The sequence below is a fragment of the Cloeon dipterum genome, chromosome X (assembly GCF_949628265.1).
Source record: "Cloeon dipterum chromosome X, ieCloDipt1.1, whole genome shotgun sequence".
Classification (NCBI taxonomy): Eukaryota; Metazoa; Arthropoda; class Insecta; order Ephemeroptera; family Baetidae; genus Cloeon; species Cloeon dipterum.
The window spans coordinates 20,377,981-20,404,531 of NC_088790.1; the positions used below are offsets into that span (position 1 = coordinate 20,377,981).

The 26,551-nt window shown below is 41.7% G+C and overlaps 3 protein-coding genes across 3 annotated transcripts; 1 reads left to right on the top strand and 2 right to left on the bottom strand.

Moving 5' to 3' along the window:
- Nucleotides 1-931: 931 nt before the first annotated feature.
- Nucleotides 932-8,764, top strand: su(r) (dihydropyrimidine dehydrogenase su(r)). The gene is made up of 18 exons (XM_065493709.1): nucleotides 932-1,206; nucleotides 3,186-3,296; nucleotides 3,915-4,085; nucleotides 4,369-4,715; nucleotides 4,836-4,962; nucleotides 5,017-5,300; nucleotides 5,568-5,649; nucleotides 5,704-5,869; nucleotides 5,929-6,041; nucleotides 6,393-6,680; nucleotides 6,770-6,934; nucleotides 6,990-7,142; nucleotides 7,194-7,314; nucleotides 7,375-7,637; nucleotides 7,693-7,869; nucleotides 7,927-8,157; nucleotides 8,219-8,376; nucleotides 8,432-8,764. The coding sequence occupies exons 1-18, from the start codon at nucleotides 1,162-1,164 to the stop codon at nucleotides 8,514-8,516; spliced, it is 3,087 nt and encodes a 1,028-aa protein (XP_065349781.1). The 5' UTR covers nucleotides 932-1,161; the 3' UTR covers nucleotides 8,517-8,764.
- A 781-nt stretch (nucleotides 8,765-9,545) lies between these two features.
- Nucleotides 9,546-18,049, bottom strand: LOC135945820 (bromodomain-containing protein 4-like). The gene is made up of 4 exons (XM_065493713.1): nucleotides 17,908-18,049; nucleotides 12,666-12,817; nucleotides 12,469-12,603; nucleotides 9,546-12,389 (listed from the first exon to the last, which is right to left on the bottom strand). Exons 2-4 carry the CDS (start codon nucleotides 12,813-12,815, stop codon nucleotides 10,182-10,184), a joined length of 2,493 nt encoding a protein of 830 aa, XP_065349785.1. The 5' UTR covers nucleotides 12,816-12,817; nucleotides 17,908-18,049; the 3' UTR covers nucleotides 9,546-10,181.
- A 143-nt stretch (nucleotides 18,050-18,192) lies between these two features.
- Nucleotides 18,193-25,394, bottom strand: LOC135945819 (zinc finger protein 778-like). Its single transcript, XM_065493712.1, has 12 exons — nucleotides 25,169-25,394; nucleotides 24,668-24,941; nucleotides 24,424-24,603; nucleotides 24,019-24,368; nucleotides 23,405-23,524; nucleotides 23,207-23,352; nucleotides 22,767-23,051; nucleotides 21,981-22,239; nucleotides 21,813-21,923; nucleotides 21,024-21,308; nucleotides 20,578-20,730; nucleotides 18,193-19,701 (listed from the first exon to the last, which is right to left on the bottom strand). The coding sequence occupies exons 1-12, from the start codon at nucleotides 25,256-25,258 to the stop codon at nucleotides 19,429-19,431; spliced, it is 2,526 nt and encodes an 841-aa protein (XP_065349784.1). The 5' UTR covers nucleotides 25,259-25,394; the 3' UTR covers nucleotides 18,193-19,428.
- Nucleotides 25,395-26,551: the final 1,157 nt, after the last annotated feature.

The following is a 26,551-nucleotide window of genomic DNA, read 5'->3' on the forward strand; positions in this document are numbered from 1 at the left end:
AACCATAATTATCTATTAATTAAGCAATTTATTAGAAAAATAAAACAAATAAGCAGCCACACACGATTTTCAATAACATTTTAGTTTTGACACAGGTGTATGTTTGTAGATATGAGTGGAAACTGCTCCATTGCCCCTAAAATAGGTAATCCCGAAATTTCAAACAAAAAATAAAGAGCAGGATTTCATTTTGAAAGGGCAATCAGGTTTAAGTCACAATTTTTAAAAGCCAACTTTTTCCTATCCACGTTTCACCGGAAGCATATATGAAATCGTGTAATTGGTGGAAATATAAGCAGTGGGGGATAAATACACACAAATATATTTTTTTTAATTTGCGCAGGCGGAAAGAGTTTACTTTATAACGAAAATGAGAAATTCTGAGTGCGTTCAGACGGTGGAGTTAAAGAGAATGCATGTCTGCTGGCGGATGCTGGGGTCGGAAATAAATGATAGCGCCAGTTCTCTGCTCTCTTTTCGCGTTTTTGCTCCTTTTGGCCGCCTCTGCTGCTTTACGCTCTTGTTCTCGTCGCTAAGGTCGTGTCGGTGGTAATTTTCCGAGACGTTTACGTTCTTTTGGTGCGTGTTCTGCGAATTGCCGGCCGATGAGTATCGCACAAATTTATTTTCGCTAAGCGCACGGAGCTGGTAGTTGGCATGGGGTGAGCCGCGCGTGTTTTTCGCTTTAGTTCCTTTTTGGCACAAACGTGTTCCTCATATTTTAAACCTTTAGTGGCCAATTCGAGCTAAGATCGCGCACCCACGTGCATGACGGCACACAAGCACAAATCAAAAAGTCGTTTCGGTATTTTCCGGGTATTCTCCTTAACTAATTTTCTAGAGAAATATTATGACGCGACACTTGTTTTTTTTTTTAATTGAAACACCCACATTAGCTTTTATCTTTCGGTGTGCACTGTGCACCAGGAGACTGCACGTCGTGGTGGCTCGCCATCTGGTGGTGCTGGCGTCAAATTCAGCCGGCTAATTGTGGGCACAAGGTCAAAATCTCGAATCCAGCTGCGTGCTAACTGGCTGTCGGTGTGGTGTGCGTTCGCGACGAGAAAACGAACGACAGGCGTGCGTTCACAAGCGAGTACGACCTGATAAAGCGAACGGTCTGAGCGCTGCGCCCACATAGAGGTTCGATCTTCAGAAGAGATGGCCTCGACTCGACCGCTCAGCAAGGATTTGCCGGACATTGAGGTAATTGGCAATTTATTCGATTGCTTCATAGGTTAAGGAGAGATATTGAATTTTAAAATATTGAAAAATAAAACCGAACTATTTTAAAAGTTTTTTAAACTATATTAAAACATTAATTTTTCAGAAAATAATTTTTATTTTCTAATTTTTCTTCGTATCTGTTGAATTTTTTTCACAGGCAATTTATACTGGCCATTATAATAAATAGGTATAATTGCAGCAGATGCCTTGAAAGAATGACGAGCTATAATTTTCTCCAAAAATGCCAAAATTTGCCAGAGTGGATGCTCTTATATGTTTCTTCTGATTTGCAACTGGAAATTGTTTTATTATAAGAACATACTGCTCCCCGAATAAAATCTATTTTTTAGAATCTATTCAACTTTTTGATTTACCGGTGAAGAAAATTTTTGATATTAAATTCTTTGGAATTGGAAACAAAAATTAAGTTTATTTTGCTTGAACAAGAAGTATCAGCCCGTTGGCTCGCATTATTAAATCACTCTCAGAAGTTTCAACGCATTTCTGAGATTTATATTACTGGCTACACCTATAATGTCAAAGATATGGTTAGTTAAGTGGCTCGGAATGCTCAAATCACTCAACGTGCTGGTAGGCGCACCGGAGCCGACTCGCCACTTGCTGGTTTTTGCACCTTTCCAGCGGCTTTAGGGACAAATGTCTGGCGTTTCATTGAAATGAAAGACCTCGATGCGAGGAGGCGAAAAGATGGGCTCATTTGGCCCAAGCTCTGCGGCCACTCGGGTCCCATGTTATCTGCTTGGCGTTGTTATGGGCTAATAGCCCACGGGAAGTGCTTAACGGAGGTGAAAAAAAACAATAATATTTTTTAATAATAAAAAAACAGCTTGTGTAGGCCCAATAATATTTTACATCATTTGAGTTGAACGTATTCTAGGTTATTTTTAAGAAAGACTGAAAACATCTGGCCCCTCCTCATATTTAAACCTGAATAATATTTTTTTAAGGTCATTATGAATATTTTCAACTGTTAAACAATTATTTTTAGTGTTTTCTACACGTGCTGGAAGACGGAATATTCTTTTTCCCTCTTTCCCTTGCAATTTGGCGACCAAACTCCGGCGTGTCACCACTCGTGCTCGTTACTGGAGCTCGCAGAGATAAAAAGAGTTCACGCAAAACAAACACTCGCTATATACTATCGTTCTATTTACAGCCATATACGTTATCGCGATCGTGGTCGTGAAATAAGCCTTTGGCGAAATGCGCGGAGCACAACACACATTCAATAAAGTAGCTCCTCCTGTGAATTATCTCATTTAAATAAAAAAATAAACCGTTCCCTTGCGTCATCACAACTTTTTCTCCTTTCACTTGTAGGGGTACTTGCTTTTTTACAAAGAAAAGTTTCCAAATTTACGGTAAAACAAAATAAGCAAACCGTTGGCTCGCATTGGGTACGCATGCTTTGCGTTCACGTTGAAATTTGAGAATACGAGTGATGTTTGGGGATCGAGTGCGGGCTGACATGCGCCCACGTTTGACTCTCTGTCATCCTAATGACGAGTCCATTCGGATTTGGGAGGATTGCAAAAGCTTTCCAACTTGTTACTTGCTGGTTTGCACCTTTTCAGCATGCTGGAATTAATTTCACGGGATGAAAGCCTAGCATTTTAATGAAAGACCCGGGTGCGGGGGCAGTAACACGAACTGGTCCATTTTGGACTGGGCTTCCATGCTATTCATTCGCGATGTTATTGGGACGCGTAGTTTTCGCGATATGTTCGCTATCTTGAAAGAGGTGCACGAATAAAAAAAATGTAGCATATTTATTAATTTTTAAAAACTTTTCCGCTTTAAAAACATACATAATATATAGCATTAACAAATGGCAGCTGCCGAAATGTATTCGTTGACGATTTCTGCGCAGTAAAGGAGTCTTCACGCTAAGCAATGCTAATTTAATAACGCCTCGTTTGTTGCCTGTGTGTGTTTAGGACCTGCTGGCCCTGAATCCGAAAATCGCCCCGTTCGCAAGCGTGGTGCCGTCGTCGGTGACCAAGCAGGAGAAACTCAAGTGGAAGCGCAATGCCAACAAAAACTGCACGGTGAGTGACTACAGCTGCTTGTTATAATTTGGGTCCGTCAACGGGTCAAAGGTCAGTCGGCTAGCGAGGGACAGAAAGCGCTTTTAGAGTGCGTCGTCACTCTGCTGGACAAGGATTGCGCTTTCAAACACAAAAACTTATTCGCTCGATGCGCTATGAATTTAATTACATAACGTTCGAAAAATAATTTTTGTCTGGTTCATTCAACTCTGTTTTGAAAGCGCAGGGTTTTAAATATAGCATTTGTGTCCCCATTTCCCGAGTTTCTATTTTTAATTCTGAATTTTTGACTTGAAACGATTCCAGGTTGTCATATAAGTGATATCCGCGGTGCATTCTATGTCATCGATTATTTCTTGCGATATAATAAGCATCTTTCATTGCATTCTAAACTTCAGAACAATGCAGTATCAGATTGCGACCCCGTTTAGCATAAGTAGGCTGGTGCTCGTTAGCTCAGTCTGCTCCTTTGCAATCAATATTTATTCCGTTTAATTAATGAATGCAACTATCTGCTCCACATCATACTCCCTTCCGGGTGATTACCAATTGATATTATATATATGCTTTAATCTTTATTAAGTACCAGCGCAATAATAACATTCAATTATGAATTAGGCATGCCCAAGTCTGGAAAACAACTTCGACGACATCAAGCACACAACCCTGAGTGAAAGGGCCGCCCTGAAGGAAGCTGCACGCTGCCTGAAATGCGCCGACGCCCCGTGTCAAAAGTCCTGTCCAACTCAGCTGGACATCAAAAGCTTCATCACCAGCATCGCCAATAAGGCATGTTAATTTAACCCATTAAAACTATGCAGGTGGAAAACACTTTGCAATTTAAATATTCTCTCCATTTCCACTTTGATATATTATGCAGTCTCTATAGAAAAATTTTCCAAGACACATTTCTGAATTGACAATAATTGAATCCCTAGAGTTTTTGCGTCTTAACCGCTGATTCAATGATTTAAAATTCCATGCCATGTATTTTTTAATAATTTAGTTATCAGAATTTGTTTCCAATGATTTTTCAACTCTGTATCTATTGACCGAAAAATGTCACAAATAGAACTACTATGGTGCCGCACGCCAAATCCTGTCGGACAACCCTCTCGGCTTGACCTGCGGTATGGTGTGCCCCACGAGTGACCTCTGCGTGGGAGGCTGCAATCTGGCCGCCTCCGAAGAGGGCCCCATCAACATCGGCGGCCTCCAGCAGTTCGCCACCGAAATCTTCCAACAAATGCGCATACCGCAGATTCTGCAGCCTGGACTGATCCGTCCAGCGGGACACGACCGCAAAATCGCCTTGCTTGGCTGCGGCCCCGCGTCTCTCTCCTGCGCCACCTTCCTTGGGAGACTTGGCTACTCGGACGTCACGATTTTTGAGAAGAATGATTTCATTGGCGGATTAAGGCAATTTTCTCTAATTCGAATTCAAAATTTTATTCGTTTTTTTTAATAATTCATATATCTACAATCTCTTTTAAAACATTTTTTCTGTTACTTATTTATTTTTTTACTATTTTAATGCAGCTCCGCAGAGATTCCCCAGTACCGTCTCCCTTATGACGTTGTCAACTTTGAAATCGACTTAGTGCGAGACATAGGAGTCAAGATAGTTACGGGCAAAGCTCTGTCTGCAAATGACCTAACCATAAAGGTGAACTTTCCTTTCAAATTTTGTTTTCTAATAAATATCAAATAAAATCCACAGAGCTTGCGGGCGGACAATTACTCGGCCATTTTCGTCGGCATCGGCCTGCCAGACCCAAAGAAATTCGGCGTGTTCGCTGGCTTGGACGAGTCAAAGGGTTTCTACACGTCTAAGAGCTTCCTTCCGCAGGTGTCACGTGGCAGCAAAGCGGGAATGTGCGCGTGCAGGTCCGCTTTGCCCAAGCTGTACGGCTCAGTTGTCGTTTTGGGAGCTGGAGATACTGCCTTCGATTGTGCCACTTCCGCCCTTCGCTGCGGAGCAAGAAAGGTCTACGTCGTCTTCAGGTATATTATTTACTTTGATAATTGTTGAAGAAAAATAGAATGCAGTAAAGTATTATTCTTTTATCTAAATATTTTACGCCATTATCTCTCATACCTCGTTAAAAATTTAAAGATTTTATCAGAGGAGAGCCACTCCATTTTGCTTCGGATTTTTAAGACATTTATCAGACCCCCAATATCTGTGTTTTATGACACTTTAAGTTTTTAATTGAACTTAAAACCAAGAAACATTTATATACCACTATTAATTTTTATAATGCGGTTCAGGCGTGGAACGACAAACATCAGAGCAGTTCCAGAGGAGGTGGAACTGGCGAGAGACGAGAAGTGCGAATTCGTGCCCTTCCAGGTATTTAACTCGTCATATCAAATTACTTTCACAAGTTCTAATTGTAAAATTAAGGCGCCGAAAAAAGTTCTCATCGAAAACGGCAGAATATGCGGCATCGAGCTCGTGCGCAACGAGCAGGACGACAACGGAGAGTGGCACTTGAGCGACGACCAAACTACGCGAATTAAGGCCAACTTCATTATATCAGCGTTCGGCTCCACACTGGACAACACTGACAGTAACTTGATATTATTTAACCGTTTCAATAGCCGCAATCAATTGGATCATTGTGTGCAGCTAAGGAAGCGTTAGCACCGCTCAAGTTCAACAAGTGGGGTCTACCAGAGGTTGACCCTGAGCTGATGACCTCAAGTGAACCTGATGTTTTTCTTGGAGGAGATGTGGCTGGGGTATGTTCATATCTTTTTCTTTTGTTTGTTCCAAAGTTTTTTCAATGCTATCAGAGAAGATAAATGTTGTTTTTGTTTATTTCTAAAAATTTAGTTGTGGGTTAAACTACAATGGTTTCAAAATTTCCATATACCAAACTTATTAAAAAAAAGTTATTTTATGTTACTTGCTAGAGCAAACGAAATTAGATAGAAGAATCAATCAAGTACTTTCATTAACTAATGATTTTCCTGAAGGCTGTTTTTCAAAGTCAAATTTCCTTGCATACTTAAATTTAATATTTCACTCTCAGTGAGATGTAAAAGCAATTTAATTCAATTCGAAACTCTCGCTCACTCAGTTTTGCATAGGTTTCAGAAACCACAGTGGAGTCGGTGAATGATGGAAAAACAGCTTCTTGGAGCATCCATAAATATCTGCAAGGACTGGAAGGAAAGTCTGTGCCTGACACTCCTCAGCTGCCAAAATTCTACACTCCGATTGACACTGTGGACCTCAGCGTGGAGGTTTGCGGTCTCAAGTTCCCGAATCCATTTGGTCTAGCTTCCGCCCCGCCTGCTACTTCCAGCGCAATGATCAGGAGGTCGTTTGAGGCTGGCTGGGGATTCGCTGTTACGAAAACCTTCTCCCTGAACAAGGTATTTAATGTATATGATTTGGTGCTACGAAAATTAAAATTAGCTTTAATTGTTAACTCTAATTTGTTATTAATTTTTGACAATTTTAGGATCTGGTGACCAATGTCTCTCCAAGAATTGTACGTGGCGTGACGTCTGGCCACAACTATGGTCCTGAGCAGGGCTCTTTCCTCAACATCGAACTAATTTCAGAAAAATCCTGTGAATACTGGTGCAGAAGCGTAACTGAATTGAAAAAGGATTTCCCAGAGAAGGCAAGTCAAGAGCCGTGTTTAAACTTGACGCAAACTTACTTTCATCTTACCACAGATTGTCATCTCCAGCATCATGTGCAGCTTCAACAAAGAGGACTGGGTCGAGTTGAGCAAGCTGGCCGAGGCGTCCGGAGCTGACGCCTTGGAGCTCAACCTCTCTTGTCCCCACGGAATGGGAGAATCTGGAATGGGTCTTGCATGTGGACAGGTAAAGAAAATTTAACGGATATGATAAATTATTTAACTTTTAACCCTGCAGAAACCGGAATTAGTGAGGGAAATTTCTCGGTGGGTCAGAGAGTCTGTGAAAATTCCTTTCTTCGTCAAACTGACGCCCAATATCACCGACATTGTTGAAATAGCAAGGGCAGCCTATGAGGGTACTCATATAAAATTTAACTTTTATTTTGTTCAAAAAATTAACAATTGAAAATATTTAGGTAAAGCAGATGGTGTGTCTGCCATAAACACCGTTTCTGGTCTGATGAGTCTCAAGGGTGACGGAACTCCTTGGCCCGGCGTCGGACAAGAAAAGTTGACTACCTACGGCGGCGTTTCTGGAAACGCAGTTCGTCCAATGGGTTTGCGTGCTGTGTCCGCCATCGCAAATGCACTCCCTGGATTCCCTATCCTCGGAATCGGTGGCATCGACTCCGCTGACGCCACTCTGCAGTTCTTGATGGCTGGCGCACCAGTTGTCCAAGTAAGCTATCCTTTGGTGCAAAAATTAGAAGTTGGTTTAACCCATTTTGTTGCAGATTGGCAGTGCAGTGCAAAACCAGGACTTCACCCTGATTGAAGATTACTGCACGGGTTTGAAAGCCCTGCTTTACCTCAGGTCCCTGGAGCACTTGAAGGAATGGGACGGCCAGTCTCCACCCACGCCGGTGCACCAGAAAGGAAAGCAAGTCACATTAAATGGTGCCCTTGGAAAGGTACTTGTAAAATCTGATGAAATTAAATTTTAATTTTGTGTTCTAACCCCTTTACAGAAACTTCCCCACTTTGGCAAATTCCTTGAAGAGCGTGAAAAGGTTGAATCCGAATTGAAAAAGAAGGAAGACCTCCTGTCTGAATCAAAGCTTCCGTTTGTCAACCGACCAGCCCCTGAGCCAGCAGTGTCAGTGCCTGGCTTGAAGGACGTCGTTGGGCAAGCACTGCCCAAGATCGGAGCCTACAAACGCCTGGACAATAAGCAGCAAGTAGTCGCCCTCATCAATGACGTAAGCCTTTTACTTCTTGCTCTTTATTTTGCTATAAATTAAAATGTTCAATTATTTATAGGATATGTGCATCAACTGCGGAAAATGCTACATGGCTTGCAACGACTCGGGCTACCAGGCAATTGGTTTTGATGCTGAAACACACATTCCATTTGTTACAAACGATTGCACTGGCTGCACCATGTGCGTTTCTGTCTGTCCTATCATCGATTGCATCACGTAAGGATAACTTAATTGAAGAGAGTAACGTTTGTTTCATGAATTCTAATTTTAGGATGGTCAAAAAGACGATTCCTCACGTTATAAAACGAGGCGTGCCTATGCCCAATGCCCAGCAAGTGGTCAAAGAGTGTCAATAATCTTCATTGTACAGAGTTTTTAAATAGTTGGCTATGGTCTATTTGATATTGCGTTGAAAAAATTTAAAATTGAAGTATGTAATCAAATAAATTTTATCGCATGTTAGAAAATATGTATGTATTTCAACAATTGTAACATTTTGGAGTGGGAAAGTTACAACCTGATTTAAGAGAGAATGTATAATTAAATATTATATGTGTGGCTTATTCTTTTTTGAATGACAATAAATTGTTCAAAGTATAAACAATGTGTCTAGATCTAGAATCACCAGTCATGGTTCTTTATAAATTAACTTTTTTTAATGAATTCAGTTTTTAACAACCCGTATTAAAATTCACAGCGAATTGAATATATTTTAAAATGAAATTTCTGGATTTTCAAATTTATGCAACCTGCTTGACATGTTTGTGTGTAGGTGCAGTATTATACCATTTTTACGGCTTAAGGAACGTAATTAATATATTTGACGCAAAGCAGAGCTAATTGTTTAATTTTAATTATTTTAAATAAAATCCGAACCAAAGATTAAAATTGATGTTACCTTTTTTGCTTGAGAGCACAATTGCGTTATTTGTTGACTATTTAACGCGATGTATTCTAAAGAAATGTTGAAAAACATGAGATCGGATACTATTATTTTAATTATTATTTTTTTCATCTACAAGAAGTGATAAATGTTTATTAATTGATGAAATACTCACAATAAATCTATCGCAGATTAAGTTTTGAATGCAAATGGAAATACATTTGAATGTTTGAACGCATAATTATTCAGTGGATTTGCAAGCATGAAGTATCAAGCAGTGTGCCAACGTACTGCGTGAAAATTAATCTGAATGGCAAATACCTGCTGCGAGTGAAACGGCTGTAACAGTAAAATGAATTCAAACAACGTGTATTCGCAAAGCCGGTATGATTGGTTGGCATAACATTTACCAACTTATGCTTGCATACTATACTGATCCAATCAAATCTAAATTAAAATATTAGCAGCCATGGAAATGGTGTTGTGTGAAATGATACATCAATTGTTTCATTTTATTCATATGTATTTTTATTTCATTTATTTCGCTCGAAAATCATTAATTACAAATTGTAATGACAATAAAGAAACTACATTGGGTTGGTCTCACTCTAAATACACTAGCACACACATATTTCTCAATGTAATATTGAATATTCATTCACGCACGCACTCATCATGTTGTTCAATAAATATTAAATACAGAAATAAAAGTAAAAATGCAAAGCATAAATAAAAATGCAGCTTGTCCTGGAATTTCCGTAATGCAAGTAGCAGAGCAGCCAAATATTGCGTAAAGCACCAAATAATACCGGGAAGTAAACGCCGCGATGTTTCTCAACCGTTGGGGAGATCTGTCCATTATTGTTTCTTGTGACAAAATACATTTTGAATCCTCATCAAATAGTGGATGGAAGCAACAACTATATTTTTCCTTTGGTTAATTAAGGCTATAAGGGAAGTACACGTTAATTTAATTTAGGACCTACAAAACGACCATCGTTTCGCCCTGACCCACTCGCAAAATGACAATCAACGCTGAAATCCTTTGAAATTGGCCAATTAAGAGCCGAGAGTAGCTGGCAGTTGCGAAAGAAGGATTCCCTGTTGAGCGGCATTTTGCAGGAATACTGTAGAAAAGCTAGCGTTCTTGCCGATCGGTCGGGTTGAGCTGCACCTTCTTCTCTTCCGCCTCCTTCGGCGAGCTGTCGGCCGACGGCAGAATGGGCTGGAAACCGCCGATCAGCTGCGGGCTGAAGTTCTCGATGTCGAACTTGGTGCCAGGCTCGCTCGCGTCCGGCTCGGGCATTTCATGATCGGCGCGCTCCACGATACCCTGAGGCCGGAACTCGGTCTCCCTGATGGCGGTCCATCCGTTCCCTGGCGAGGGTGCGACGTTGGCACTGGCGTGGAAGGGCGCTTGGAAGGATTCAGAGTTGGAGGGAGCGACCACCTCGGCGGGCCTATGGTGCGTGGGCACCACGTCGACGGTTTTTACCTCAGGGCGCTGGTGCGTATTGACCACGAACACCTGGCCCTGCGAGGACGAGGCGCTCGAATGGCCGTCAGGACCGGCGTGCATCACCGCTGAAACGGTGATTTCGCTGCGGTCCCCGCCTTGAGGCACGCTCACCTTGTTCTTGCTCTTGATGCTGAAGTGGCCGCGGTCGTCGTTGTTATTGTTTTTCTCGATGGCGTAGGGAAAGTCGGACTTTCCAGGAAGGATGGGCTGCTCGGACAGTTGGCTCGGAGGCAGGGGACGGCTGGCACCGGCTTGTTGGCCGACGTGGATATCGTTGTTGTTAGAGTTGGCGTAGACGACGTACACGCCGCCGGGGTTGACGGGACGCTCGTCCGCAGGCGGCTGCGCCTGAGCCTGCTTTTTGTCCACGACCACGTCGACCGGAGGAGGCTGCGGCACCAGGGACTCTGCGCGGTGCGGGTTCTTGACGATGTTGCCCTTCATCATTTGGAGGGTGGCAACGTCGGGGCCGACGCGGCGTCCCATGGGCGGGCCAGGTGGTCCTTGCTGCTGTTGATGATGGAACTGTGGGGTCTGGACGGAGTTGGGGAAGCGTTTAAAATAGGGTGGGTTGGAACTTCCCGGCGCCGGCCCACGCATGCCGAAGTGCTCGCCGTGCTCGGGACGCAGGTTGGGACGGAACTGGGGCAGGATGTTGGGCAGCGAGTCGTCGTTCCTATTGCGGACACCACCGACCTTCTGGTGCGGACGGTACCTTGGAGGGGGAGGACGGCTCTCCATGTGGATGCGGTCGATGGGCTTGGATTCGACGAAGGCATATGGGCTGTCGTGCGGATGTGGACGCTTGAAGTGGGGACGCTGCTGCTGCACGCGGAACGGTGGTGGGAACGGCCTCTTGGGCTCGTAGCCCTGGGGAAGGACGTGTCTGTAGGGGACGCTTGAGTGATGGAAAGGAGCAGGAGTGGCGGCTACTGATTCAGGGAAGGTAACCCTGTTTGAAGGGAAGGGTGACGGTGGCGGGGCCTGAGGTTGAGGTGTTTGAGCAATCTGCCAGCCCTGAGACTCCAAAGCGGGCCTCTCAGGTCTCTGAGGCTCGTACCTCGGTGGAAGCATGACGCCCTGAGTCGGACGGGGAGATTGGAAAGGCTTATCTGGCAACGGAGGACGCATTTCCACGTCCAAAGGCTTCACCTCTTGAGGTCTGAAGTCCACTAGCGGAGGGCGCATTTCCAAATCAGGAGGCCTAACTTCAGAAATGGACGGTTGGCTCTCTTCCTCAGGAGGCATGAGCTCCAGCTCAGGTTCTCTGAACACAACTTTATTAGGGGGTTGGAATTCCGCTTCAGGGGTCGGGGGTTGAGCTGGGAATTCGGGCTTCTTCACGTCCTGCTTCTTCTTGGGTGGAATCGGTCTTGCGGTTTCCGTCTCTTCAGCTTCGTACTCGTAAGGAGGCAGAGTGGTAGGGAGGACGGTGCTCGGTGCGGGACTCGGCGCCTGTGGTTGAGTTTCAGACACTTCGGCGGGCACCTCGTCGTACTCGTAATAATCAGAGGGCACCTCAGCCGAGGGCTTGGTTGGTGGCCAGAAGTCGAGGACGTCCTCTGTGGTCGTCGAGGTGGTCGAGAAGTAATAATTCGGAGGCGGAGTTGTGGTAGTGGTGCTCGATGATTTGGCATCTGCGCCGGCACCCTGCAGTTTGGTGCTCGAGTAAGAGCCGGACACCAGCGGCACTTGAGGGATTTTCGAGTGCTTCTGCGAATAATCAATCAAATCGTTGGGCCGCACTGGTCCGAGGGTGTCCTTGCGGTCGATCGGGTCGGCGTCCATCGCGATCTCTTCATAATCGTAATCAGCGTGAGCTGGAACCTAAAAAAACGACCGTGTTTACAAAGGAAAACGAAAGAAACAAAAATGAGACCAATTTAAATCAATTAGGGCAGCTCACCTTTGAAGAGAACTTGTGTGCTGGCTCGGAATTTCCGGCCGACGCTCCTGAGAAGTCGAAGGCTCCAGTAACAGGATCCCTCTCCAAATAAAAAGGCTTCGTGCCGAAACCGTACAGTCCTTGCATTCTGTAGCCCTATTAAGAGAAAGACGGTAAACATTGCATTAACTACACACATATTGGCAGAAATTCCTTACTTTGTTTGGCGTATTCAGCGGCAACGTGGCCTCTGCGGCCGAAAGGTCGGGGGGTGCCATCGCAGGGGATGCCTGCTGCTCAGTGGGGGCGGCCACTGCCGTGGAGGCCACGAGCAGCACTACCCAAAGTTTTGCCCTCTGGGCGGTCATTTCTGCGAACACAAATTGAAATTTTGAATTGAGATATTATTGAGATTTCAATAGAGAGAATAAGACAGAGGAGAGGAACAAGTCAAGCGACGCGCGCTGCTTTTACACACACGCGCGTTTCCTTGTTGCAAAACATTCGTTTTTAACATCGACAGAAAGAACAAAGAACCCGCCTAACCACTTTGGCTTGCTGCTAATTTGGACATGCCCATACAGGGCTGAAAGTGATCGAGTTGGTTCCGTTGAATCGAAGAAGAAGATACCGCTACTCCTTCGTTGTTCTTTGACGCCGAGCATACGTGTTTTTCACGAAGCATTGTTTGACATCTCTCGCATGTACAAGAATTTGTAGCTCTTGTTGCGCATCTTGTCGCTTCCTTGTTCTGTCCGCCGGTAAATTGAGCAATTAAATCATTGGAAAGAACTAATCACTTTCATCTATGTGTCCACCTGGAGTTTTCCCCGTTTTTTTACGTCGGTTAAAAGGAGGTTCATTTTAAAAGCCAACAAAATAATTTTGTCATTATCTTTATTCCATTTAAAAGCAAAAATCTAAAGAGGTTCTTTGTTTTCCCCGACAATTTGTTCCCTTTTAAACAATTTTTTTTCCTGCTCTTAAGACAAATCATTTGACAGTGCATTTCTACATTTTTGTTTTCGTCAATCGTTATCCCCTATAGTGGTGAAATCTGAACTCGGAGAAGCCACTTTGACAGACGAGACGGAGCGCATATCTCGGCTCACAATCAGAGGTTGGGCAAGGCGGCAGGCGTTGAGCGGTCAAGGTCACCTGAGCTCGCCCTTGCCTCAGGGCGGTCTGTTGACCTGGCTATGCCGATGTCGCTACACTCTGACGCAACGTTTTCCTTCCTCCTCTCACATCTTCAGCGCGTGAATAAGCAGAGGCGAGTGAGTGAGTTGGGATTTCAACGGGACCGTCTCGACCACCGTTATGCATGCCTAATGCCCGCCTTATTTAATAACAGCCGAGCCGCCTCGTCCATATTTTCACGCCTGGCAGTCGCGCGCCAGAACTCGTGGAGTGCACTTTGCAAATTTAATTGAAATCCGTATGGCTAATTATTGAAAGTGAAAATGATCCATTTAGGATTGAGTAAAAATAATGAGCTTTGGAAGCTAAGTTTGAGAGGGAAATAATGTGATAATGATGATGAGTCACTCAAATGTGCTTGTATATTTTAGCGTTCTGCTCCGCTTGAAAGTGAAATTACGAGGCATCTCATTTAAAACCGGGTTTATGAGTGATTCAGATTAGTCCCGTCTGACTAATGGAATTTTTCTACACGCTATTTTCTCGCCCAAAATAAAAAAAATATGTCTTGAAATTTTTGGCAGCCTTCAAAGTTTTCACGCGAAATCAACCTTTACCGGCCAATTAGAAATTAGTGCGGCCGATTATGAATCATAAATCGCAAACAACGAGAGGCCAACACGCGTTACGCAAAAGGGCGCGGTGTAAATCACCTTTACAGTTCTAATTTTCATTTTACAGTTGCGCAGACGTTGAATTAGACGTATAGGTGACCCTCACACTCGCGCAAATCATGAATGGCGTTAATTATTTCCGCTTAATTCCTCGTCCGGAATTGTTCTCAGAAATCAGGTTAGCTGGTGGAGCGTGGGAGTCTTTGTGCAATATTCTCCGTGTATGCATTATTTGGCCCGTTCTGCACGCGGCCCCAAACAGGATTCGCCGCGCGTTAAGCTCTCCGTGGGTAAAACGAGGAATTACATGGCTTTGTTGCCGGAATGAATCGAGCAAACAAGTAGTGAAATATTGCTGCCCGACACGTTGACGCCACCACAACGCTCGCTCGTCATTTTCGTGACACAGCGCGGAATGTGGGTCTCCACGAATGATTAAACATCCCGGTATTTTTGGGTCACCCACCCATGCAAATTTGCTGGCCACTTTGTTCCCGCTAGTTCTTCGTGAAGTATCATAAATCAGTTGCCATTGCCGTTTTCCTTGTTTCATCGTCCCAAGCAAGAAGAATTTAAAATAAACGAGCAGGAGCTAAAGATAAATAATCAAGGATTTAATTAAATTTCACCCTCTTAAGTACAATATTTCTTGCCTGAAAATTGCTTCTTTCGTTTTTTGTTAACAATAAGTCACAACTGCTCGCAAAATTTGAAAAATTATTTTAAGTTTTAATGTGGGGCTGTCAAATTTAGAACATCGACATTTTTTGTGAGCTTATTTCAATCATTGCGAGACTAAGAAATTAGCTCGAATCATACAATTTCAAGCCATTTAAACCATACTTAAAATGGTCTAAAACCATCTAAATTAGCTAAAAATTTAAGAGAGGGCATTATTTTTTGTCTGTGCGTACTCGGAAATATTTCTCGTGGTTTCGTTTTTAGTAGAATTTGTGTCCTGTGAATTTTATATCACATTTTTATTCAAAACCGTTTTTCACACGTAAATATAGGTTGTGTTGCAATTTTTTTAAACCTGATAAAAAACTAACTGTCCTCGTTTTGGTTCTAAATTTTTTATGTGGATTTTTCAGTACAAATGCTAAATTTACTCTAAATCTCCTTCATGTTAACTTAATTTAACTTATGTAATGTACATGAATAAAGAAACAGATAAATATATCAAAATTCGAAACACTCCTCAAAAGTTGTTACTAAACTGCAAATAAAATATAAACAATCTATCCTTTAGTCTTTCCGGCTGACGAGTTTCTGTTCCGGAAATTCCAAACGCTCAAGTGGGTCAGTTCAATGATCACCCCTTTCACGTTGGTTAGTTTACGGCTCTTTAAATTTCCATCGCCTGCCGAAAAAAACGTCGCCTTCTCGGTTTCGAAATCTAGTGGAATGCAGTTAGATGCCTCTCACACTCTTGCGTTCCGCATCGGTTTCGTGAACTTGACCGCGAATCGCGTGGCACTGAATTATATGTATGGCTTTTTAACACATTTTTCTCGCAGCGAGTGGGAATCGACACGGTAGCATAATTATCGGCTGGCTCGACACACACGCTCGCTCGCACGCGGTTATGATATCTGATGCAGCGCACAATTTGAGTCGGCGCCAACTAGGTTTAGCCCAGATATGCCTGCCGCCAAAGAAAAGCAAAATGCAAACGAGTTGGAAACCATTCTCGGAACCCAACCTGATGATCCAGATTCGATCATTTATTTTATCGTGCGTTTGGCGCGATGTTTACGGCCCCTAAGTGCACTTTGCGTGTTCGTGAAACGAGGAAGCGAAATTCAGGAGCAGACGCGAGAAAAGAAAGTTCAGGGATTCCTCTCCGCACGCGGGCAGAAAATTGACTGAATCATACCCGGTAACAATTGACGACAGGGGAGAAAAGAGAAATTTAAATGTTAATAAGTAGTGTTGTGATCCGGCTGTGGATTTTTCCTGGCAGAAAACGCACGTCACGTTCGTTCTGGCAGTGAAAAAGGAAAACGGCCTTACGCCAAGGACGAGTTTCTCTGGGGACGTGAACTGAAAATTTTAAAACCACGGCGAGAGACAGAAATTTCGAAAAGAAACATGCCGCATCCCGCAGAAATGCGAAGAATGAATAAACGCTGCGGTGAAAATTCACGCATCATTTAAAAATTGTATCTTCAACGCAGGAAAGCGAAACTCAAACTGTGCAGAGACCATAAATGAAACTTCCCAATGGAATTTTTAATTAAAAGAGGCATTAAACATCTGGATAAATTGGTTTCCAAGGGTCGCCAAAAGCAAAAATCTCCCCTCAATCCATAGGTTTTGAGATATTCAGCTATAAAGGTGTGTAAATATAATTTTCAAAATTGTTAGGAGCAATAACAAATTTCTACTTAAAAGAATAATTGGACAGATGTCAACGAGAAGAAAGAAAATCAGATTATAAATGTTCTAAACGATACAAATTTTCTGGAGAAAATCCAAATTCATAGCATTTTTGTTAGATTAAATTCCATTTTAAAGCTTCTGGATCTCTTAGCTCAGCGTAATTCTTCTTTACACTATTTTTAATAAAGCAAAAGAGTACCGAACGATTTTCTCTTTTTCTTTTGATATTTATCGCACAAGGCGGCAATTTGTAATAATAATGCATTTGGCACTGTTGCAGTATAATTAAATGCCACGCGTCTCTCACAGTTATCGGCGTGTGTGAGTGTTTGAATTAATTGAGTCGAATACGTGCAATGGATTCGATTTTGGTATCGAGAAAAGCCAATGCCGTTACCCTCGGATAGACAAATGAGCTACCGCCGTGCGCGGAGCGAGCGGATGAAACCGACTTAGCTTCTTCTCAAAGTAGCGGCACGAGACTTTTAATTCGCTCTGTTTTTCACGGAGCGAACACGGAGCGAGAGGAAATAAAACGAAACACACCTTATTGTTAATTATGGCAACAATTAAATGTACAGTTTCAGCGCGCTCGCAGCCAGCAAACGCAGATGATAGCGATCCATCCGTCCGTCCGTGAGTGTGTGTTTGTTTGCTTTTATTGCCTTCTTATTGCGGCGTAATGCTCTGGCCGTAAAAAGTAAAACGCGTGCACCTTAATGACGAACCCACCAAGCTCCGATTTCTATCTTCGAGCTGGCTAAATTACAGTGACAATCGTCAGCAAGTCTTTTTAGCATGACGAAGTTTTCAATGGGAAAGCAAACAAATTAAATTAAAAAGAATGGAGCTGCAGCCAAAGGAGAATTAACTCGGATCAGCTCCACTGCAGCATGAACCAAAGCTTATTTTGTGAGAAAGAATGAAGAACAGGATAAAATAGCAAACTAAAAAGATACTCTTAAGTCTGCATAAATATAATCTCTAGCACGAGAATTAAATTCAGAATTTAAGTTACTTTTTTGCCCATGGGTAAAATAATCTATTATTACCATTTGTTACAGTGGTTCACGTAGCTTTGGCTGGGTTTAATATCAGTTTTAAGAAAAGAAAGATCCCGTTTTATAAAATCCTCAAAATAAAATTAACGAAGTTTAAAAATAAAATCACGCTTTTAAAATTAAAAAAGGATAGAAAACGCGACCGTTATAAGAAAATTTCGAGTTAAAATAAAGAGAAATAAAAACGCTGGCTTGCTAACCTGCTGGTGCTTCTGGTCCTGTGCTCTGAGGTGTTTGTGAGGCGAGGCGGAGGCCCTGAGTGAGCTGACTCGAGCGGCAGGCGGCCGGTAACTGTATTTTGGTCGGCCATCAAGGGAATAAATACCTCGCGCCTGACCCACATCCGTAGCGCCTCCGCCGTCTTCCCTGCCGCTCGCGGTGCCTTGCTTGCGCTCCGTGGCGCTTGCTCGCTCGGCAAAAACAAAAGTAAATGACTCAATTCTGCCATCCGGCAGCCGAAGGGCGCGGAAATCAAAGGCGTCGGGCATATTTCACGCTCGTCAACAGGATTTTATTAATTTGTCATTTCACACACATTTACTCTTCACGGACGTGCATAAAATCCTGGCACGGCTATCATTACATTTGGTTTGTTCGTGGATTAATAGTGAATTTAACAGACAAGTCGTAATCGCCGCCAAATGCGACAATTCCATATTGCTCCGTTGCCTGGAATTGCAAATGTTGTATATATTTACAAATAAAAAATCATTCTTTTGCGACATCTTGTAAAATAAGATGCACGCTCACATGGAAACACTTGGAATGCTAAGTGTTACTTGGTGGTGATATTATTTCATTCCAGCACTCTCCAACAATGTTTATTTAGATCACCTGCTGATAGAAAGTTATGGAGCTTGAAATGAGTAAAATTAAGGAATTTTACGAACGTATCATACAGTGGAACAATCCCAAAATTTGATTTTTCTCAGGGTAAAAAATTTCCCATAAAGTTAAATCCCATTAAAACTTTTTAAACCTAAAATTTCATCACAATTTGACAAAACGTATTTTTTAATTTGACTATTAAAGTTTTTAAAATTTTCTGGCTTCTATAAATTGCTTAAATTTATATGCAAAACCATAATAAAGGTCATTTGAAACTAAATTGTCAGATAGATAAATAATCTGGCCACTAACAGTAAGAGAAGTTGACAATACGCCAGGCGACACAACTCCAATGATATCACCACCAACTAAGACGTAGCATCTTGTCAGAAAAATAGAAACGCAACACAAAATATCAATGCACTGAGGCGACATTTTTGAACGTGTAGCTCACGTTCAGAAGACATTGAATTGAATTAGTCACAAGGATCCAAACAGATATGTCCACCTCAGGAAAAGCTCCAAATCAAAAGACAAACTAACTTATTGCCTAGATATTACTTTTATATCTAACTGGTGTAAAAGTTGACATCAACAAACAACGCGACATGTAAACCAAAAGAGTCGTTTCAATCCTATTCCCCCTTTTGCACTTCTCCCTTCAATCACCCTGCACAAGTTACCATACATATGATACAGAATTTCTTTAAAAAAGAAGAACAGGGCATTCTATCGTCGTGGCGCCGCGTTCTCAGCATCAACGGCGCCACATTTCGCAGACAATGATCACAAATATTATGACATTAATTAACTGCAAGTGGACTGAAAATTTAGTTGCAAGTCAGGTCCAATCAAGTGGAATGTTAAAAAACGTTCAAAGAGGCAGTTAGAATCTAGTTTTCCGGCGTGACAGGCTCCTTGCCGAGGTGAGTTTTGAGGTGTTTGTTGTGGTTTGACTTGGTGGTGGAGTTTTTGCCGCAAATGTGGCACGCGAAGGGCTTCTCACCAGAGTGGGTGCGCAGGTGCTCGGCCAGGTAGTACGACCGGTGGAAGGTCTTGCTGCAGATTTCGCATGTGTGTTCTTTGTCCTTGACATGCTCCCGGTAGTGACGCATGCAGTTTGACTTGCGCAGGAATTTCATGCCGCAAACGTTGCACGTGTAAGCCTGAGGACAAATCGATTCAAAATGTAAGTTAGTTCAAATTTAAGAAATCTGCTTCAATTTAGATATAATAATTGCCCAATTAGTTTAATATTTCCACTTTCACTAACACAGTTTATCTTCACCACTTATTAAAACGTCAACAATTTAAGGGCAGCAGTTCTGACAAACAACGACGCCAAAGAAGGGAATATTGCCTGAATATTGCCCTTTGTTCTAAAACTTGTTAAGTTTTCAAACTCATAGATTTAGAATGTTTTTTTCCATGGATTTTTACTTTTTGTTGCCAAGCAAATAAATTATTTGAATCGCAACAGCTTTATGGCATTAAAAGAGTGATATTTAAAATTAGAAAATAATTTATATCTATTCTAATTAGAGCTTCACTGTGGAGCTAAAAAGCACCTGCTAATAATTCATCGGAATTGAATTTTGCAAATATATTTCTTTACAAAAATTACTTAAAATTACAATACAGTGGCATGTAGTACAACAATATATGTTTTAGGAACTGAGATTCGTTTAAAAAATCATGTGTGGACACTTAAAAATTATTTGTTCATGCAGTTTCTGCGCTAGATTTAAATTGACTAAAAATTAACCAATACTTATATCCTGAAGATTTTTAGCCAAGTTGAAATATTATACACTATCAATGCAATGAGACAGAAGACAGGTTTTATAAGAGCAATGTGTTTATTTTTGGTTGAAACCCAAACTTGAGGGTTTTGATTGTAAAAGAATGGAAAAAACACCATAAATGAAAATTATTAATAATGATCAACTCGGCAAGACATTGAGCTGAGCTACTTGTACAACTTCTAAATTATTCACAAAATTTCATAAAATAAAATCACGTGAATAGGTGGTGGCACGCACCTTGTGTTTAGTGTGGGAGCGTTTGTGTGCTTCGAGATCTTCTTTGCGGTAGAAAGCCTTTCGGCACTGCTGCACATCACATTTGAGTGGAAGCTGAGCAGGCGACTCGTGGGTCCACATGTGCTGATTCAAGTTCCAACGAGTGGTGAAAGCCTAAAAGCAAAAAACATATTTCATAAATATAAATTAAAGTTCCAATGAATGAATTTGATGATACAATTTTATAGTTTCTCTTATAAGATCTACCATCAATTGGTTCTTTTTTTAATTTAACAATAGTATTTCATCGATTCTGAATGGATTGTCTAGTTCTGTCAATTTAAAATACAGTAGAATTTAATTATGTAACTTTTCATTTACTTTAAGTTTCAATGAGAGTAAAAAATGCGTTTTTCCAGAACAAGTGAAGCCAAGGTCAAAATTAAATTCTTCGTGGAAATACACACCTTAAAGCATATGTTGCACTTGAAGGGTCGCACACCTGAGTGGGTGCGCATGTGAACAACGAGCGAAGTGCGCGAGTACACGCCGCCACACTCGGTGCACTCCTTGCAGCCCTTCTTGATACCTTCTTTGGTCACTGGCTGGTATTTGCGGTCATGCAGCTGCCGCACGTGACGCGTCAGGCAAGAGGCGTGCGTGAAACGCTGCGGGCAGTGCGCGCACACATGTGGCTGAGGGAAGTGCGCTTCCTCCACGTGCCATTCCAAACGCTTCTTTGAGTGGAAAATCTGAAATGATAGCATAAACATTTTTTAAAGAGTGTGATTGCGGAATTTAAATCAGATAAATGTTTGAAAGTACAAGTGAAAGAACAATGAGTTGTTAACTTAAAAAATGGAACAGATATATTTCTTATATGAAATACATGTGTGGTAAGTCCAGTTTACTATTTTTTCAGAGGGCTGAGATTTTTTTAAACAATAATCTGTTCAAGACAATGTGACTTATCAACTAAGGAATCCAATTTTGCACTCTCCTAAAAAAGAATTAAAATTTGGTTGCCCATGAGGGAAGAGAATGAGATTTTTAATAAAATTAAAACTCTAAAACAGCCCTAAAGTTAACTCCCAAAAAATTCCTGCGTCGGATAAGTAAATGAAATGCCAGGGATTGCGTGATTTTAAAAATAATGATAGTAACAAGTCAGAGAAGCGACGGTTTATTTCAAAAAAATGCCTCAATCGAAACATTATCAAGTTTTACTCATGGGGTGACTTAAAATTATTTGTTACCTGTTCACACATCCCGCAGAGGAGGTCGATGGGTGGCTTACGCTTTCGCAGGTGCAGCCAATCTCTATGCTGGATGAGATTGCTGTAGCGCCTGAACCCTTTGCCGCACAGCTGAAAAAAGGTAAAACCTCTAGTTGTGGCAATGAATGCGTGTAATGAAAAGCTCACCTTGCACTCGTAGGGAGTGAGGCCCGAGTGTTTGTTGGAGTGCTCCATGAGCTTCTGCTTGGTGATGAAGCTCTTCTCGCAGATCTCGCACTTGTGAGGCCGGATGTTCATTTCGCGTTTCATGTGCAGGCTCAGGCTGGGAAGGTTCTTGAATGTTTTTCCGCACAGTGGACACTCCAGTGAGTGAGACTTAGTGTGCTCCAGATAATCCTTCCGCTCGGAAAACTCACATGGCACAATGCAAATCGGGCACTTATACCTGCACAGAGAAAGTTTATGTTTTATAAATTTTGTCAATGATGATATTTTGATAAATTTAATTATAATTAATTTAATCAAAACTAGGAATGCGATACTTAGACACTTGAATTTTTATCGGAGCTTCTAATTATGATAGGACTGCTATAAATAATTAATAGAAGTGATAACCGTTCAATGCATTCATTGCATTGACTAAATCTGCAAGATCCACTTTTAAGTAAATAAAGTCAGCTAAAAAACCGTCTATATCGGATTCTTCTGAACTAAACATCTGTCAAATAAAAATTTGTAGGGGAAGAATCCGTCTTGAATTCACCCCCCCCCCCCCAACTAAGAGCGTTTCATAGCTACGAGTACAACAATTGAAAATGATTTAAAATAACAAAAATTTAGCAGGAAAAACATTCAGTAAAAATTGGAAGTCTAGGAACAGATCATGTAATAACTTTTTACTGTAAAGTGAAGCCTACCATGAGAAATTACATTTGTGCACATTTCACTTGAATATAATATTTTATGACTTACTTAGTTTTTCGATGCTCTTTGCGTCTATGATTCTGCAGTTCACGGTAGCTGTTGAAAGTCTGGTTGCAGACTGAGCAGATTTGCTGCCGCCGGACTGACTGCTCTACCAAAAGGGTTTCTTCACCCATCACAGTCATGAGTACTTTGGATGGTTCGACAGGCTCTTGATTTTCGGCCGGTTTGAGATCTTGATCCACCTGTCGCCACTGTTCCCCACCGCTCACCATTGGAATGCCCCTGTCTACGATTGTACCACAGAACACCATCTTATGGTCCGAATGAATACTGCAAAATTGAAATTAAATCGTTATGATCAAAATTAAAGTCCTAAAATACAATTTATTCTCAAAATCACCAATAATTCAAAATGCAGATTAATCAAGTAAATTTTTAGCATTGAATTATGTTTAAGGTACGAAATTCAAAGCGTGATCTCGCACCTATTAGTGGTGGTTGAGGTGCTGGACGATGCTGCCTCAGAGTGTCGGGACGCGGCAGCCAAAGGCTGCCACTCAGTCAAAATGTGCGGCGTTCCTGACCTCCTTTGGATCGTCAAGGCAGAAAACACCTGAGGTGCAGAAAACACCTGTGGAGCGTTCTTTTATAGAGGAGCCAAGTTTTTAAGAGGTAAAACTAACATCTTCAGCAGCAGGTCCCCACAAGGAGGCAGAATCTCCGCCAATGCTCTCCTGTTCGCTGAGTTCGCCCTGAGGTGGCATCGTTTCATCAGTCTGTATGTCCCTGATAGACGCGTTGTCCTGAAAAATGGTTTTGTTGAACAATTTATATAATTACTTGACTTAAAACTACAAAGAAAATAAACAGGAAGAGTTTTTACAAACAAAGATAATAGATTCTACATTCATAAATCGCTTGGATTCTGCTCAAATTTAAGAAGGGTATAAGTTTCTTATAAATTGTTTAAATTAATTATTTGGATTTCATGTAATCCTAACCCTTTGTAAAATAATTTTGACATATACATCGATTTATTTGTAATGTTAAAAAATCGTGATTAGTTCAGTTGATCGCTTAGAATTCCAAAATATTTCCCATGTAAGCTCTTTTGATTTGACGTTATTTGACCAAAAAGCTAACTCAATTTTTATTTTACTCTTTCGTCTAATATTCACAAAAGGAGGACATAATTAAAAAATCAGCAAGATTTTTCTAAAGAGGGCGTTATTTGCCTCGCAAGTTTGAAAACCTATTGCTTAATGGCATTTTTAAAACGTAAATTAATATATTATACCTTTGGTGAATTTGGACCAATGCTATAGTGGTCTGAGACCTCATGCGCGTCATTAGAGATGCCGAGGACAAATTCATACTCGGCATCGTTCTGCACCTTAACAGTCAGACTCTCCTGAAGACTGTCAGAGCGATCAGAGTTGGCGTCCAACACTTCAGAGCAATGCATTTCGGCATCGCCCTCCTTCATGAGCAGCGAATCCAGCGCCGTGCCTGCGTGTTCCTCAAGAGCGTCTCTGCACTGCTGCATCAGTTCATCCTTGACTTCGATGTAGACGCTGTCAACGATGGTGCCGTTGTTGCGTGTGACACAATGCGTCATCAGCGGTGATGAAGAGGAGCCAGCGTTTTCTGTAAGATATGGGTTATTAATGTGCTGCACGAGTTATTTTTAGCCAGGTCTCACCTTCTTTAGTAGGGTCAGGAACTGGGCTTTTCTCTTGCAATCCTTCATTCTCCTCCTCTTCATTACTCTCGTAAGACGCGTCAATGTCATCATCGTCGTCTTCTTCATTTTTATTCGATGGACTTTGGGTTTCTTCAATTTTTTCTTTAAGAGGTTCTTCTTTAGCCTTCTCAACGACCACTAAAAAATTATTTGCATTGGAGCAACTCCTACACTGTTCAATTTTTAGTTATTGAGCACAAACCTGAAGACCTGGACGAGGTTGACAAATTGATGTTTGAGGTGCTGCCAGTTGGAGTTTGAGCTGGTGGTGGTGTTTGTGTGGGGTTGGGTCTCGGGCTGGGAGCATTGAAAACCGGGCCCGGAGGCACAAATGGCGCCGACACTGCGTTGTAATGGAGGAAGCCCGAGGGGTGCACGATAAGGCTGAACGGGTTGTACGATCCCGGCGACACGAACTGCAGCGGGGCTGCTGTCGGGGCCGAGGTCAGGCATCTCCGGATCAGGGCTTGGATCACCTGGACAATTAAAAATTGATCAGCATCAGCTCGTTTAGAACCAGTTTTCACGAGAAAATGGCCGAAGATGTGAGTCAATAGAAAAAAAATTGGACAGCATTAAGGCCGTTTGAGCACGATGGAGGATCGAATCGGACTGGAAGCGAAAGAAGAACTGAACAGGAAAGGTTTGTGCAAATTACCAGAGTCGAAAGGAAAGTTGGATTTGGTATCTAGGCTGAACTCACCTGATCCTTGGGATGCGTATTCAGGTGCTCCTCGAGGCTGATGCCCTTGCGGACGGACAAAGTGCAGACAGGGCACACGGGATCGTCCATGGCCGCGGTCGGCGCCCCCCAGGTGCCTCTATCGGCGGCCGAAAAGCTCAAATGTGGCGAAGATGTGGCGTAACAGGCGTTCGATGGTAAACGTCAATACGCCATCTTGGATTGCATCTGCTCTGCTGTGCAAGGTGGTGGGGGTGAAGTCACGTGACCAGAGAGAGCGATTGGCAGCGCTCACGTGTGCTCCAAGGAATACTATGCTAGTAGTGCATTGCTCCAACACGGAGGGCGTTGATATAGTTTAAAAGGTCTTGAATAGGACAAAATAAAAGACACAAACAAGCAGAGAGAGTAAAGCAAAGGCGCCAAAGACACATGGAGAAACTATTAATAATTTATTATTTTCTACTTCAATTATCTGTGTACTTGATTAGGGTTACTGCTGTATTTTTTGCTGAAACCACAATAATGCTCATATAGGTTATGTAATTTACCGCAATTTGAAATTATCTATATCTGAGATTAAAAATGAACATCAATGATGTGTGACCATTAACAATTTTTATAATATGGATAACTAAAATTGCACTTGCTTATTTTATTTAATATTATTAGTTTGAGCCAGTTTATGAGTTTTTGTGCTTAAATTTGATGTTTTTAGATTGGTAATTGAAACCCCAAATTAGATGTCAGTATAGCACTTTTCTTGATTTATTATCTTTCTCTCTCAAAATTTTGCGCTGAAGTTCCAACCGTGTAAAACAATCACTATTGAGAAGTGACGTCTTCCATCGTATAGAAGTTGTATGGGCTTCTTCATCTTCAATGGCACTGGGCATCATTAGTTGTTGGTGTCTGGAGCAAGTCTTGAATTTCAATTTCTTGCTGATCAAGTAGAGAGCTGAAATGTGTCTTAAAACTGGCAATAATGTAAACTTCATACCAGTGTTTTGTTTGATAAAGTGAAATAATTTTCCTCTTGATAGTTCAAAATTTCCTTAAAATGGATTAGCAAGGACATTAACCTCTATGTCCAAACAAAAAATACAAGCCGTTGCAATTTCAATACTTAAAAAGTTATAGGAAAAAAATTGTAATTTAAACTTTAAAACTATGCATAAGGGAGCGTTATGAAACTTCCGTTATGAAATGAAAAAAAATCTAGGGTTGATATTAGAATGTAGGTTTTACCTTAAATTAGTATTCACAAATATCCCAAAATTGAATTATGAAGCAAATCCAAAATATTAGGCACAATAGGAAAATCTGACGGAATGAAAACCTCACAATTAATATATTGTGGAAATTGAGCTGGCAGTTTCTCATGCAGTTATGCCAAAAACACTT

What these genes read in the sequence shown, in the direction of transcription:
- LOC135945820 (XM_065493713.1), bottom strand. Translation starts at nt 12,815, where the DNA reads ATGACCGCCCAGAGGGCAAAACTTTGGGTAGTGCTGCTCGTGGCCTCC. An exon ending in CGCTGAATACGCCAAACAAA is followed by an intron (nt 12,604 to 12,665) that starts GTAAGGAATTTC and finishes TTCTCTTAATAG; the next exon opens with GGCTACAGAATGCAAGGACT. An exon ending in CACACAAGTTCTCTTCAAAG is followed by an intron (nt 12,390 to 12,468) that starts GTGAGCTGCCCT and finishes TCGTTTTTTTAG; the next exon opens with GTTCCAGCTCACGCTGATTA.
- LOC135945819 (XM_065493712.1), bottom strand. Translation starts at nt 25,258, where the DNA reads ATGGACGATCCCGTGTGCCCTGTCTGCACTTTGTCCGTCCGCAAGGGC. An exon ending in ATACGCATCCCAAGGATCAG is followed by an intron (nt 24,942 to 25,168) that starts GTGAGTTCAGCC and finishes TTAATTGTCCAG; the next exon opens with GTGATCCAAGCCCTGATCCG. An exon ending in TCTGCGGGATGTGTGAACAG is followed by an intron (nt 21,309 to 21,812) that starts GTAACAAATAAT and finishes CTATCATTTCAG; the next exon opens with ATTTTCCACTCAAAGAAGCG.